The sequence below is a fragment of the Cryptomeria japonica genome, chromosome 11 (genome assembly GCF_030272615.1).
Source record: "Cryptomeria japonica chromosome 11, Sugi_1.0, whole genome shotgun sequence".
Taxonomy (NCBI): Eukaryota; Viridiplantae; Streptophyta; class Pinopsida; order Cupressales; family Cupressaceae; genus Cryptomeria; species Cryptomeria japonica.
Window position 1 is genome coordinate 269827175 of NC_081415.1, and position 14841 is coordinate 269842015.

The 14841-nt window shown below is 33.8% G+C and overlaps 1 protein-coding gene across 2 annotated transcripts in view; it reads right to left on the reverse strand.

The window, feature by feature from the left end:
* Positions 1 to 3818, reverse strand: part of LOC131859853 (glycolate oxidase 1-like) — a 28740-nt gene extending 24922 nt beyond the window's left edge. The window contains exons 1-4 of one of the 2 annotated variants that reach the window (XM_059214043.1): positions 3318 to 3818; positions 3025 to 3204; positions 418 to 542; positions 284 to 330 (exon numbers count right to left, since the gene is read on the reverse strand). In XM_059214043.1, coding sequence (XP_059070026.1) covers positions 284 to 330; positions 418 to 542; positions 3025 to 3161 — 309 coding nt within the window. In that variant the 5' untranslated portion in view covers positions 3162 to 3204; positions 3318 to 3818. The remainder of the gene's footprint in view (positions 1 to 283; positions 331 to 417; positions 543 to 3024; positions 3205 to 3317) is intronic. The other variant, XM_059214042.1, reaches the window with a different exon arrangement.
* Positions 3819 to 14841: the final 11023 nt, after the last annotated feature.

Consider the following 14841-nt stretch of genomic DNA (forward strand, 5'->3'; position numbering starts at 1 on the left):
TGTAAGAGTCACGACCAAGTGACATCTTGGTCGGACATGTCTAAAAGACATGTCCGATCAAGGTGCCACTTGATCGTGACTACCTTACTATATATACATCATTCAAAAGAAAGGAGATGACATTGAAATCGATACATGTTCATCCTCCATACCTGCAGCAAACGAAAGGAAAATATTATTGTCATAGTCATAATACCAAAACTTTAAATACACCATCAAACATATAACTTGTTTATTAAATTGGAAACTGCAATAACATTTACAGAAAGGATGGAGTTCAAACCATTATAGTGCCTGCTGCTGATGCAGCTCTTGCAGTTGCCAACTCTCCTGTAAAGTAAGGTGAAGCCTGTTAGTATCAGAGAGGACCTGCAACAAAGGAAGAGGCCACAAATGATGAAAAGAGAGAATGAATACCATCTGGATGAGCCATCTTTTGCATGGCTGTTGGAGCAATCATGATAGGCATTGATATCTTGAATCCCAACATAGTGCTGCTTGTATCTATTTTCGATACATCAACTAAGATGCGAGGTCGAAACCTGGAAAAACAAAACTATAAATTTTATTAAGGGTGGTGTTTCTGTTAAATATAGCTTGTCAATTGGACAATTTAAGAAATTTAAAAACATTCAACCAGTGTAATTCCCTTGTCCGCCCTTCTTCTCCCCTCCCCGTATCTCAAACTTGATCCTAAGAACAGAGATGTAAGTGGAGAGCCCAGGTTTTTCTTAATTTCACCTTGGAGCTAATTAATTATACATTTAGAACTTGCAACTTTGGCAACCTATAACTAACATCAACAGTGACAACAAAAATAATGACTTTAATGTCCTTTACAGTTTATACCAAACTGGTCCATACGATCTATAAGAGTATCAGATCATGAAATTTGTCCAACTCCTCTAACTGGATACATGTCAGGATATCTGCTTAATGATCAAGGTTTTGGCTATTCTGTATGCATACAAAACAAGATGCTTACAGATCTTGACAAATAATTCATGGGACTAAAAGAACAAAGCCGCAGCATTCAAAATTTCAAAAACTGATAATTTCAAGTCATTTTTATGCTCTGACTGTAACTCTCACGCCTTATTATGTCATATAAGATTTATTTTTTAAAACAGAAAGCATTCCTAATTGACTAATAAACTTCCAGGTTCTAACTTGGTGCATCTGTGGATATATGGTTCCAACTCCTCAACCTACCAGGACTTAAGAATTTAATATATTCCAGAATACAATTAGTTATGTTGGTCAGCCAATACATTCCAGGTAATGCTCTAGAAATGAATTCTAAGCTCCCATTAAAAGAAGATTCAGTGAAAATCAAATTGAAGAAAAACTTTGAACTAATAGCTCTTTCCATATGATAGCAATATTCTTGAGTCTTAATAACTTTTTTTGGTGGATGATTCATCGTAGTTAGAATTAGACGTATTAAAAGTTCTATACGGAATTCAACCCATAGAAAACATACCCCTAACTTCTAAGTTCTAACAAAATAGTACTAGTTTATGAAATATGTACCTCAAGAAACAGTGATCCAGTCGGCTGATAGAATATATCATGAAAACTATCAAGGGCCACAGCTCAATCACTGTGATTGTACATCAATCGTCTGGATCTTTACAACTAACATTCAGATGGGTTTCATTCCTAATTTGATCTTCAACGTCTGGACAGAATTTGCACTACTCTTAGGCCCTGTGCTAATGAGTATTTGATGCAAGATATGGTCATTCATTTCAATATTTTTACCGGGGTGTACATGTACAGTCTAGAATGGTAAAGATAGAGGTTGTTGTTTAAGTCATAGCCAAGACAGATGGCCAATTTAGAATATAGAGCCCCCCTTCAAAAAATCCACAAGGGGATTTGTGTCCATTTACCTTATATATTATAAAATTTTGGATCTCTAAGTCTTAACCTCATAACCAAGCTCCAGAGTAAACCAGAAGTTGCAAATACAGTTGCTCCTAGAGTAAACATCCACCATTCCCATTTGTATGGAGTAGTCTTCTACCATATTTTACTGTGCACTATTTAATCCTATTAATGAGCTCCCGGATTTCTACACCAATTCCATTCTCAATGAAAATGTTCTCGTCCTTTATTCTGCCAATCCTTTTGGAAAGGACTTGTAAAAGAAAGGCAGTTTTCTTAGATTACCAATTGATAGTTTAATTTCTGACACCCAGATTGAAAAATAACTAGACTGTGATCCTTTTGATTGGATCAACGTCCAAGGACAATCTTCCAGTTGGGAATAATATGGATTTCATCAGCATGCATGCCACGGAAGACTAGACTTTTAACCAGAAGCCAAAGGCACAAAGTGAAGAACAGCTCTACTTAGCAGTCCCATGCAGGGGGCTTTACGATCTATTGATGGAGCAGGAGGTCTTATGAGATGAAAGAAAAATTGCTACAAAATAAAATGGAATCTTATCTCTAACCAACCTAGTGATTTTGTGTCACATGGCAGTATTAGAAGGCGTGTCCAATTTTTTAGCATTAACTGCTGCCAAAACAATCCATGAGGCCACCTGACTGTTAAAGGGTCCAAAAAATTCTCAGCAGTACCCAGTGAGGAATTGTAGGTAACCAGCCCCTCGCCTTAAAAATCACCTAATTCCATTTTTCAAAATAGTAAAAGACTTTTAGGTGATTTTAACTGAGAATGCTTGTTCCTAGTAAACAACTTAACAATCCCACTATCACATCATGCACAAGCAAAAGTGGTAATTAATCATCCTATTTTAAAACAGGGATTAAGTACATCCCTGAATAACATAGATAATTAATCACTCAGAGTGATCACGTTCATCTCAGGCATGTGGTTTCCAAACATACAAAACATCCTCACCAATTCAAGATCCCTAGTCCAAGAGCAACCCGTATACAGTGTTTAAAAGAGCCATGCTACATGTAAATGTAAATACATACTAAATGATCAAATGCAGCTCACAATCACAGAGAAAGTATAGCAGAAAACCAAAGGAAGAACGAAAGGTATACCTTATTCTTTGAAAGGCCCTTTGGTTTTCCTTAAGAGTCCATTGATCTTCAGCACCAGATGCATAATAATCATATACCATCTTGGGTAACTTTTCCTTGGCCACGGCTTCATAATCTTGAACATTGACGATCTCCATATCTGATCACCCCAACAACCCACTTACTTCTATCAATGCCTTCCTAAACACATTATTTTGACAAAAAGCCCTTAACAGTCATCAAAATGTCATAAAATTTCACTGCAAATAACATGCAAACAAGGTTTGCGGCAAGTTATTTGAATGTCTGCATACCTGAAAGCGTGATATCTACAGCAGTATGAAGATGATGCTGTACTGCTGCGCAGTGATAGCTGCTGCTAATCGCTAGATTCTTTTAAAGTTGCCAGAAATCTCTAACATTTAGAATTTTGTACAAAGGTTTGTTTATTCAAATTTTATTCACATGTGCAACAAGCAATAATTTAGCTATTTGTGCAAGTTGAACGAGTAAACAAATCCTAAATAGACATATATTGAATCACGGAACTCTTAGCTATTCGCCATACAATTTTTTTCCTACAATAAATGATGGCGAATTTCTTTGAAATGGAAACAACTGGATTGCACAGATATCAATGACTCTGCTTTTACATTAAGTCTTTACAAAGTGAAGAAAAACTAAATCAAATTGAATTTGTTTCAGAAGAAATTTTATGCATGACCACTTCTGACCACTTCTCGATAAGAAATTCAAAGCTCAATTCTTGGAACAAATGTAGAAAATGCTTTAGTTGATGGATTTGCCAGTTCGTATCTTCTAACTTAAAATCAATTAGGAATAAAAATCACACTGAAAGCTCTGTCAAAATAAACAATAAGTAATGGGTCCAACTTCCGATCATATTCAAGAGACTCGTCCTGATGGAATATAGTTTAGATTCGTCATCTTTGTATTGGAATCCACTTCATGGATTAGCTTTAGATTTTTATATTCGATTTAAACTCAGATTTTTATTCATAACATGTTTGTAGAGAACCACATGCACTAGCCTTATATGATGTCATTTAGACTCAACAAGTAATATAAATAAAGAGCCCTTAAAATTAAGTATTTATCTAATTAAAAAGTTGGAGAGAGACCAAAGAGTTTAATTTGTGTTATGATATGATGTTGATTTGAGTTCTGATGTTGATTCTTGTAATTAGTAATTGGAATTTAGTTATAAGTTTGGTACTGGAATATGTGACAATTCTATTAAAAAATAATTTAATGTAGATAAGGTCATGTCGAGTGATTTGGTTTACAACAAGATCAAATTAAGTAACCTAGTCATACATGAGTGTGACTTGTGGAATAATTTACACTAGCATCTTTTAAGTTATTGTTGTAAATGGATTGTGTTAACAAGTAGACTGGGGGCTTTCTTTAAGGCAAGAGGTGAAGACCTAGAGTTGTCTCAATTGCAAGTCTAGCCAGTAGAATATTGAAGTATAAGATTGCAAACACACCATACAAATAGTGGAAGATGTATATGACCTCATAGGTTAATGTGTGATACAAAGATATGATTCTAGATGCTCTCTAATTAAATGTGATTGGAGGATTTTCATTACTACTTGATGTTACTTGACAATATTTCCTTCTTGCTAATGACCTAGAAATGCTAATATATGCATGTTCTTAATAGTTCAATTTAATATTTTTGGTGTGCAAGTCAATGAGAAAATGAATAGTTCTCAAAAAGGTTTGATGGGGAGTGAGAACATTGGAATTTGAATAAGGTTCACTAAGTCACATGGTGCAACATAGAGCATGGAGGGAGCTGTGTCATGTGGCCTAATCCATAGATTGGGACACATCATGCAACAAATTGCTAGATGGGAAACAATTATGTATAAGGATTAATCTAGACCACACGAATATATAGTGCCAATTGGCTAGTGGGTTCAAGGCTAACTACCAAATTTTATGCCCAATGTTGAGTGTGAACATAGGTATGGATCACTTATGGTCATCCCCCTCATCCTACATAAGCCAACAACCACCCAACGATTAAGACACTACACCAAAATATCACTCAAGTTTGGGAGAACCTAAGAGCTCACCTAAGGTGTCGTGACTCCTCAAGATCCCTCACTAGATCTCTAGCTAAAGGCACACAAAAAGAATAGTGTTGTGCAAATAAATTACTAAAGTTATGACAATTTGGGAAAAACTATTGTGATTCATCATTTTAAGAATTGTTAAAGGATTCATCCTTTTACACTTATAAGCAAGATAGATGATAAAAATTGGAGTAGTGATTTCATTATATTGTTTGTAGATGGTTCCTTACATCAAGAATGAAATTGTAATGAAACAACTTGCACAATAGAATAATATAATGGGAAGTATGTTACAAATACTTGAGAGTAATATGCCACTTCAAGGGGACAACCTCCTAAACCACTTCAAAGGGGATACTTCTAATAGTCTTCAATAAGAACATGATACTCAATATGATGATAATAACTAATATATGCCTCTTATATATATATGATATGTATGTCTTGGATGTCACCCAAGCTAAGTTAACTACCTATATAAGACTATATTAATGATTATATCTTAATGAAGAGTTCAAGTAGCCACATGTTGACTACTCATAACCCTATGCACACTATGTAATTAAGGACGTAGCATATGTACATTCATAGATTTTAGATGTTTCACTTATTTAGTTACTATCAATATGATGATAATAACTAGCCTCTACCTCCTATATATACCATACTTATGCCTTGGATGATATCCAAGCTAACTTAACAACCTGTGTGAGAGTATATTGGTTATTATCAATATAATTGTAATAATTAACCTCTACCTCCTATGTATATCATACTTATATCTTTGATGCCACCCAAACCAGCTACACATAACCCTATACACATTGTATGATTAATGGCAACCATCCTCCCTCTTTACACAAACATTATCCTCATTGATAATCAATTATGAATGTGTATGCATAAAAGCTTTATTTTCCCATGTTGTAAATTTGACTAATGAATAACTACATTAAACAAGGTACTTTGTGATTGTTTTAATCCTCAACTTCTTCATGCATGTCTTAAAAATTATGTTAGTTTCCAATATGGCTCTTCATGGCATTGCATCTAATTTTGATAACATTGTTAGTGTTACAATTTTTCATTGATCCACTTGCCTCTTCATTTTTTTTTTGTATTTTCCTTGTCCACCTCAAGACTAAATGGAACCTCTTGCTAATGTTGAATGTGTTCTTTTTTATATATATAATCTTTGATTGCACCCTCAAAGAAGAGGTAATGGATGGTGGGTAGTGTCATGTTACTATTTGAATGGCATGATAATGATATACTTCAAGAATAAATTCATATGGCACATCCCCAACAACTAATGAGTACACGTCCACCTATAGATTTGTTAGATTTGTTAGTGTAGGAACCTTTGACCCTCCTCCTCCTCCTCCTCCTCCTCCTCCTTCTCCTTCTTGCATATCCTCAATTTCTAACAAGTTTTGATTTCTCATATTAGTGCTAGCCATTGAATTATTTGGATGATGGTCCATCTTTAGATCTATGAAAATCCACAAAGCATATTGTCACTTCAAATTCTCATTTTCATCCCCTATATTGTTGTATGACTCTCTATGTTTGAAATTTATAGAACCTTAGCTAGAAACTATTTGTATAGTCACTTCCTTGAGATCTCCTATCTGTGCATCCATATTCAATGATATTTCTTCATTTTGTTGTTTCTCTCATAATCCCCTCCATATTGTTAGTCCATTTCTTTAGATCGTCCATAGTCATTTAATCCATCTCCTCACCTAATGCATCCTCTTTGTCGAGAGTCTTTTTAAGAGTGATTAGTTTCCTTCCCCTACCACTTGTTGAAGCCCCCATAATGATTCCACCAAACTAGTTGTCATAACAACTTATTCAAAAAAAATCTAATTAATCAAAAAAATTATTCTAACTTAGTTCAAGATCTTCCCTCCCAAACAAAATTCTCTAATTAATGTGATGATTTATAGTCTTCAAAGCCAATAAGGTGAAAACCCTATTTTTTTCTAACTCCTCGAATTCTTCTCTAAATAACCTCAAATCTATAATATATTAGCTTTAATATTTTCTTGACTGAGCCTTAAAAAAACTTTTAAAAAATTTGTTGGTTTACAATCCTAATAGAGAATTTTCACCTATAAACCCCAATTACTTAAGTATTAACTCCTTGAATTTTCCTTCAAAATTCAAAAAATTTGCTTTAGTTCTTGCCCTCCAATTGCCAAGATCATGATCTAATACTACTTGTAATGAAACATAATTTATACAGAAGAAAATAATATTAATTTTTTTGTAAATACTTGATAATAACATGTCATTTTGATGGGAAAACTCTATAAAATAATTCAAATTAGATACCTCCAATAGTCTACAATAAGAATATGATACTCATATGATGATAATAAAAAACCTCTACCTCCTATATATGTCAAACTTATGCCTTATTTGCCACCCAAACTACCTTAGCTACATATATGAGACTATATTAATGATAATTTAACTTAAGTAAGAGTTAAGTTAGCTACAAGCCTACTAATCATAACCCTATGTGCACTATATGATTAAGGAAGTAGCATGCCTCCTCTTTACACAAGAATTATCTTTTATATTGATCAATTATAGATGTGCTTGCATAAAATATTCATATCCCATGTGGGGAATTTGACCAATAAATACTTACATTTAAATGAGGTGCATTAAAAGTATCTTAGTCCTCAACTTTTTCATGTGTGTCTTGAAAAGATGGATATTCCCCCTACATTTAACTTTGGTAGCATTTTTTGTGTTAAATTTTTGTGTTGATTCACTTATCTCTTCATTATGTTTTGTGCATTTTTCTTGTCCTCCTTGATACTAAAGGGTGATTCTTTCTATTTTGAATGAGTTATTATATTTATCTAACATTTGGGTGCACCCTAAAGGAAGAGGTGGTGAATGGTGGGTAGTGCTCTATTACTATTTGAATGGTATGATCATGATCTATTTTGGGAGGAAATCCATGTCACACATACCTAACAACTAATAGTACACATCTATAACCTCTTGTAGGTTTTTTGTGTGGGAACCTTTGACTCTCCTCCTCATCCCCCTCCTCTTCCTTCTTCCATATCATTCATTGTTAATAGGATCTAAGATCCCATATGAGTGTTGGCATTGAATTATTTGAGTGATAATCCATCTTTATATTTGAGTCAATCTGAGAAGCATATTGTCTCACGTAGGAGACATATTTTCATCTCTTATCTTATTTTTTAGCTCTCCATATTTAAAATCACTAGAACCTTAGTTAAAAAATATTTATAAAATCATATCCTTGATATCTACTATCATCTTATCCATCTTTAACAATATGTATTCCTTCATCATATTGGTTTATCCTCTGTTTTTCTTCATATTTATGGTTTGATTCTTTAGATCATCTAGTGTCATGGTATCCTTCTCCTCTCCTAATAGATCATATTTATTAGGAGTCTTTCCAAGTTTGATCAGATTCTTTCTTCTACCTATTGTTGAAGCCCTTACCATGATGTTACCAAAATATTTTTCTTAATAACTTTTTCAAAACAAATCCTATCAATCTAAAAAATTATAGTAACTTACTAAGTTGAAGATCTCACTTCCTTAAAAAATATCCAATAAATTCGATGATTTATAGCTTTGGGAATGAATTTTGTGGAAACCCTATTTTTTAATAAGTCCTTAAGTAATGTTTTAAGTGATCTCAACTCTAGGCTATAGTAGCTTCAATATGTTCTTGATACATTCTTTAAAAACTAGTAAAAAATGTAATAGATTTAATAGGGCATTTGGTGGTAACCCTAATTTTGTAATAACTCCTTAAACTTTTCTTCAAATGAAGTCAAATCTATATTGTATTACTTCAATATGGCCTTGAAAAACTATTTAAAAATTAGTGAAAATTTTGCCAAAATGAGAGAGATATGCACTCACAATCTACCCACAAAAAAATTTAAAATGTCTTATTTATTTCCCTGTAATTACCAAAATCATACTTTGATATCGTGCTTATAATGAAATAACTTGCATAATAGAAGAATATAAAAGGAAATATGCTACAAATTCTTATAAAATTATGCCACTTCAAGGGGAAAACCTTCTAAACCACTTCATGAAGGATACTTCTAATAGTCTTTAATTTAACAATGTGATACTCAATATGATGATAGTAATTGACCTCTACCTCCTATATATAAAATACTTATACCTTAGATTCCACCAAAGCTGGACTAAATACCTATCTAATATTATATTAATTATATAACTTAATTAAGAGTTAAGATAGCCACAAATTGACTATGCATAACCCTATGCATACTATATGATAAAGGGAATGTCTTAAACACACATGCCCAATTTTACCTTAGAAAAACAAGGACCCCTCTCTTCCCTTCTTCATTTTATCTCTTTTTCCTTTTATTTAGTGTTCCCTTGTGTGTTTACTTGCCTTTGCTTTCCCCTCTTTTTTTGTCTTGTGTTCATTTTGAGTACTTTATCTCTTATCAGACTTTCAAAGCTAGTCATGTATGTATAACTATCAAGGAAACTCTAAAAATTTAATCATTTGTAGACAAAAACTTGCCAATCTTGGTGTCATCTTTTCAAAAAAATGGGGTTGGTTGTCCTTGCATGACCATAGAGGCATCCTAAAAACTATGATTCCTATAATGTGACATCATCCCAGTCTACCGTTTGGCTTTGCATTTATACTAAATTTCCCATTTGTGTAATTCCTCTTCTTTTATCTCATTTTCCTTTTGACATGTGTCGGTCAGTGTTTTACATCCCTCTTGATGATTGATTGCATTATTTTCCATTACTTTTTTGTGTGTGGGGTTGTGATCAATGGTTAAGATTTATTTCTCCCCCTTGTCATCTCCTTTTAAATCTTCTAATTAGGGTTTATTCCTTGTTTCTCTAATGTTTTATTTTTTTCCTATATGTTTTAGTAAGTTTATTTGTTGCTTTTTCCTTGATTGGGTTTCATTGTATTTTCTTTTTTATTTGGATTGGAGCACCTTTTGCATTTTGTTTTCATTTTTTTTCATTTATTTATTTTTCTCTATTTTGGGGGTTTTCTTGTGTATAGGCCTAGTTTTTCCAATTTCCCCTCCATCAAATCTATTTGTTGAAGTTTGAGATTTTTTTCTTGATGATGTTATGTTGACATCACCTTATCATCAAGCTTTCAAAGCCATTCTTTTAGACATGATTTTTGTGTTCCTTCTTAAATATCGATGACAATGTATTTCTTACATTATTTTAAGGTAATGTCTTTACTTCTACATTTAGACAAATTTTTATCTTTTTAAGAGTTATGGTTATGATATTATCCTTACTTTGGTACTCATTAGATAATTCTTTCAATATTTAATCCCCAAAAAATTCTTTTGTTATATCTCTCAAGATTAGGCCTTCAAACATTTTCTTACTTCAGTACCCATTAAGTCATGTGTTTGATCTCCAATTCTTAACACTATTCACAAGACACATCCATTTTGATTATGATATTGAGTGCATTCCTACTTATGTACCTATTAAGAGGCACTCTCAATCTTCAATTATTGACACCTTTCTAAGGTTCTTACCTTTTAGGACCATTGTTTTGATCATTCTCTTATTTGTGTACATATTAAGAGGTTATAATTACTCCCAATCTATGAACCTTGATTATATTCAAAGTTTATTCTCTTGAGTTTCTATATCAATGCTATTAATATAAGGTTTTGTTCAAGTCCTAGTAGATGCACTTTAGGGTGTACTTTCTTCATCGAGTTTATCTTGTCTTTCTTAGAGTCAAACTTCTAGTGTCTCTTATATCCAATGCATTAGTCAAATGGGGCCTTGAACTTTAATCCTCTAATATCTAATCATTAAGAAAAAAACATATTTAGGGCTTTTTTTAATTGGGGTCTAGTTTGTGCTTCTTTTGTTATATGTATCTACTTATGAAATCAATTTTTAACCAAGTAAAATATTGTATTTCTCAATTCTATTAATGGTATCTTATGTTACCAATAGTACACATGTAAGAAGAGAAAGTACAAACTAAATAAATTAACTACAAATACAAATTTTATCATCCTCCATCCATGATGTTCTCCCCATGGAGTGACATTGGAGACACTAAACTAAGGCATGTAGATGTTCAAGAATTTCTATAGAGAGTCAATACAGAAGGGGGCAATACATTTCATGGCTTAATGCATGAATAAATTAGGGTTGGTGCATAAAACAACTCCAATTTCCCTCTAATCTCCAAGGTTGGTCTTATCTTGTGCTCAAGCCTATAATAGAAAAAATAGAAAAATAGAAGGATAGTTTATCCTATAGGTTAGACCATTATAGACATCAATATAGAAGTAATTACGATAAGTTTGGGCTCCCTAATTATTCCCAAATTGATATAATAAATATGAAGGAGGCAATGAAGTATCATAAGAGAAAAAAACACACAAGTTGTTAACTTCATCAATGAGAACCTATTGTTATAGAGAAGGAAATCAATAGTAGAGATGGCCAAGGTCATCCATAAAAATTGAATTCTAGAAGAATGCTAAGGATATCATTGCCCACCTCAACATAGTCTTTGGTTTTCCCAATGATAAGGACTTTTACCCTTGGATATGATAGTATACCCTTCAAGTTTGTGCTAGTAAAAATACCAAATGAGAAACATTAATTAGTTACTCATTAGAGGAATAAATATATGATATGTTGGGATCAACTAGCTTCCACATGACCTCCTAATTGGTTTACATGGTATCTTTTTAGGTCAAGTTTCTAGGATTAAACCAATTAAGCACTATGTCACTCTTAGAAATCGAAGTGTATGACCATTACCCCCAACTTGAACTGAAAGAGAGATGTAGGCAATATAATAGAGTAAATAATGTATTTGTATATGTAATTTTTAGGTAATTGGAGAAAGATTATTGCAAGAGGATATCATTGGAGGAAACTACAGAAATGGCCAAATTAGGGAGCTAATTTACCCAATTCAAAATATTATTCTACATCAAAGTGGGTGGCTTTCATAGGGCATCATACAAGCCCCCAAGGTACCCCAATGACAAGATAATATTGTTGGGTATTTGTAGACAAGCGTTGGAGATTCACAGGTTGATTTATAGTAAGAACAAGGTTGAATTCACATTACCCATAAAGGTGGGGGTATACTCTTATTCCATCATGTAAGTGGCCGAAAAAGGTAAGTTAGAACTAGCAAATTAACTGCACAAAAATGAGGTTAGGGAAATATTTGATCCCATTAGAAAGATTGGTCCCTTGATTAGATCTGTATTTATCCATGTTCCATCTATTACAAAATTATGGGTTCATTGTCTAGATGAACATGAAGTGAGACTAGGGGACCATTGTAGGATGATAATCTCTTTAGTCATGGAAGGTGGTTTAGAGAAAGCCCCCAAAGAAATGCATGAGTATGGGAAGGTCCTAGAACCTTCCTACAATAAAAATAAGAGTTACACATAGAATATGAAAAGGGTAGACTATTTTGTGCCAAAAAATAGCTTTATTGAATCTTGAACCAAGGCAATAAATTTCCAAGACCATGGGCTGGTTAAGGTAGCCTTACCCAATGGATGCACCATAACCACAATAGAAAAATACTTCCAAGGAAACTCCACAAACTCCTAAAGGCACAAGAAGAGCAAGAAAATCATTAATTATTATAGCATAGAGGAAGGCCATGAAAAATAAATATGAGGTCCCCCAAGTGAAAGTGACTATGGAAGAATATTTTGAAGAACTATTGATGAGAAGGGCTAGACCAAGGACTTCTAGAGAATAAAAATCAGCAAGGAGGTGCGGTAGGTATAACCTACTTCTTTAGTCACTTCTCTAATATCCTTATCTCCCCTTTCACCTATTCCTTCTCCTCCCTCACAAATAGTAGAGTCTTCTCCTCCTTCACAAGATGATATTCTTAAATAGCTCATTAAGGAGGTAGAAGTGACAATTAGGGAATTATGAGGGAAACCTACACAAGAATAAATATAACTAATTACAAATATATGTTAGTCTCAACCGATGTTGAGAGGAAAGGGGTGAATCAACACTTTACCAATTTTACACAATTAAAACTTTTAACTCAAGTTTGCACTTAATTACTATTCATCAATTCAAACAATTACTGCAGAATAATATGCATGCATGAAAAGATACATAGTGACACCAAGATTTATCTCATGGAAACCCAAATGGGAGAAAACCACGGTGTGAGTAGGAACTCACAAAATTTGTACTCTTCTGGAGTACGCCCGGTGAGGAGACATCCCTGTTAGGAGATTACAAAGACACTATTAGGTGCCACCCAGTTAAGGGATTTTGTTTAAGGCTTGTCAGTGCCTTTACCCTATTAAAGTTAGCCTTGTTAAAGGTCTTGGGATCAGCAATTAAGATGACACCCAGTTAAGGGATTTTACAATGAGACATGTTAAAGTCCACCCTATTAAGGGATTTTAGTTGCAATGGTTAGAAAGCAACAGAAAGATGATCTGCTGGAGTGGCTACTGATAGCTTGATTAGATCACAATCAAAATCATACTCTATCTGCACTGGTTGTGTCTGCTCTGCACAACACCAATTTTCTACTTATACCTTTGGCTCCGCACTCTATTGGTTCTTTGACCCTCAACTCTTCACTCTATCAGTCCTCTGACCTTTGGCTCTACACTCTACTCTGCTCCCCATGTGTTCACCTTTTTCTGATCTCCTTTTGCATGAACAACAACTTCATCAAAATGAATTAAGTGAATTTATTTCCCTTTGGTTCTGGTGCAAACTTTCCCTCCAAAAATCTCATTCAAAATTTTGTTACCGCGTCATAAATTACTCTCCAAAAATTATTCCAGGAATATCAATCAAGACAATCGTTCATGTCGATAAGTCTGTCGGTTGACTAGAGAAGATTGTTGGTTTAACTGGATGTTAACTAGACGTTTCCTGGTCTGTCGGTTGAGACTCCTATTCTGTTGGAGTACCGATCAAATTCTGCATAGTCGATTACCTTTTGTATACCGATCTATTATCTGCTTAGCCGATTATCCTCCCATGTACTGATCTGTTCACTACTTAGTCAGTTGACCTTCTGTGTGTCAGTCTACTCACTACTTAGTCGGTCTACACTCTGCTTAGCCGGTTAACCTTTGTATATCGATCTACTCACTGTCGATAGGAACAAGAATTCTTGTTCTTTACCGATTACCCTTTACTCTGTTACCGATGGACTGTGAAGACTTAGAAGATGATGTTGCCAACAATTACAACCATTTCAATCATGGGTCATACAAAAATGTACCAAAATGTCAACAATATCTATTGCAATGATCTGATACCAGGAGAAAACTAAGAGAAGGGTGAATTAGTTTTCTCACAAGTACAATAGTTAATGCAAATTATAAGATTAATAGTAGAGCACAACACACTGAAAGATGAAGCACGAAAGCACAATACACATGACACCAATATTTTAAAGTGGAAAACCCGGTAAAGGGAAAAACCACAGTGGGAAACCCTACCCACAATTAGATAATACTTTTGCAGCAATATGTGAAATAATTACAATGGGGATTTCACTTGCAATCAGGCTAACAGCCTAGATCTCACTGCTAATCACAAAAAGAGAAGTCCCACTGACTTACAAAACATCGGACTACAATCCAGAGAAAATGAACTAAGAAAGTAGCATCGACTAATGCTTGATACA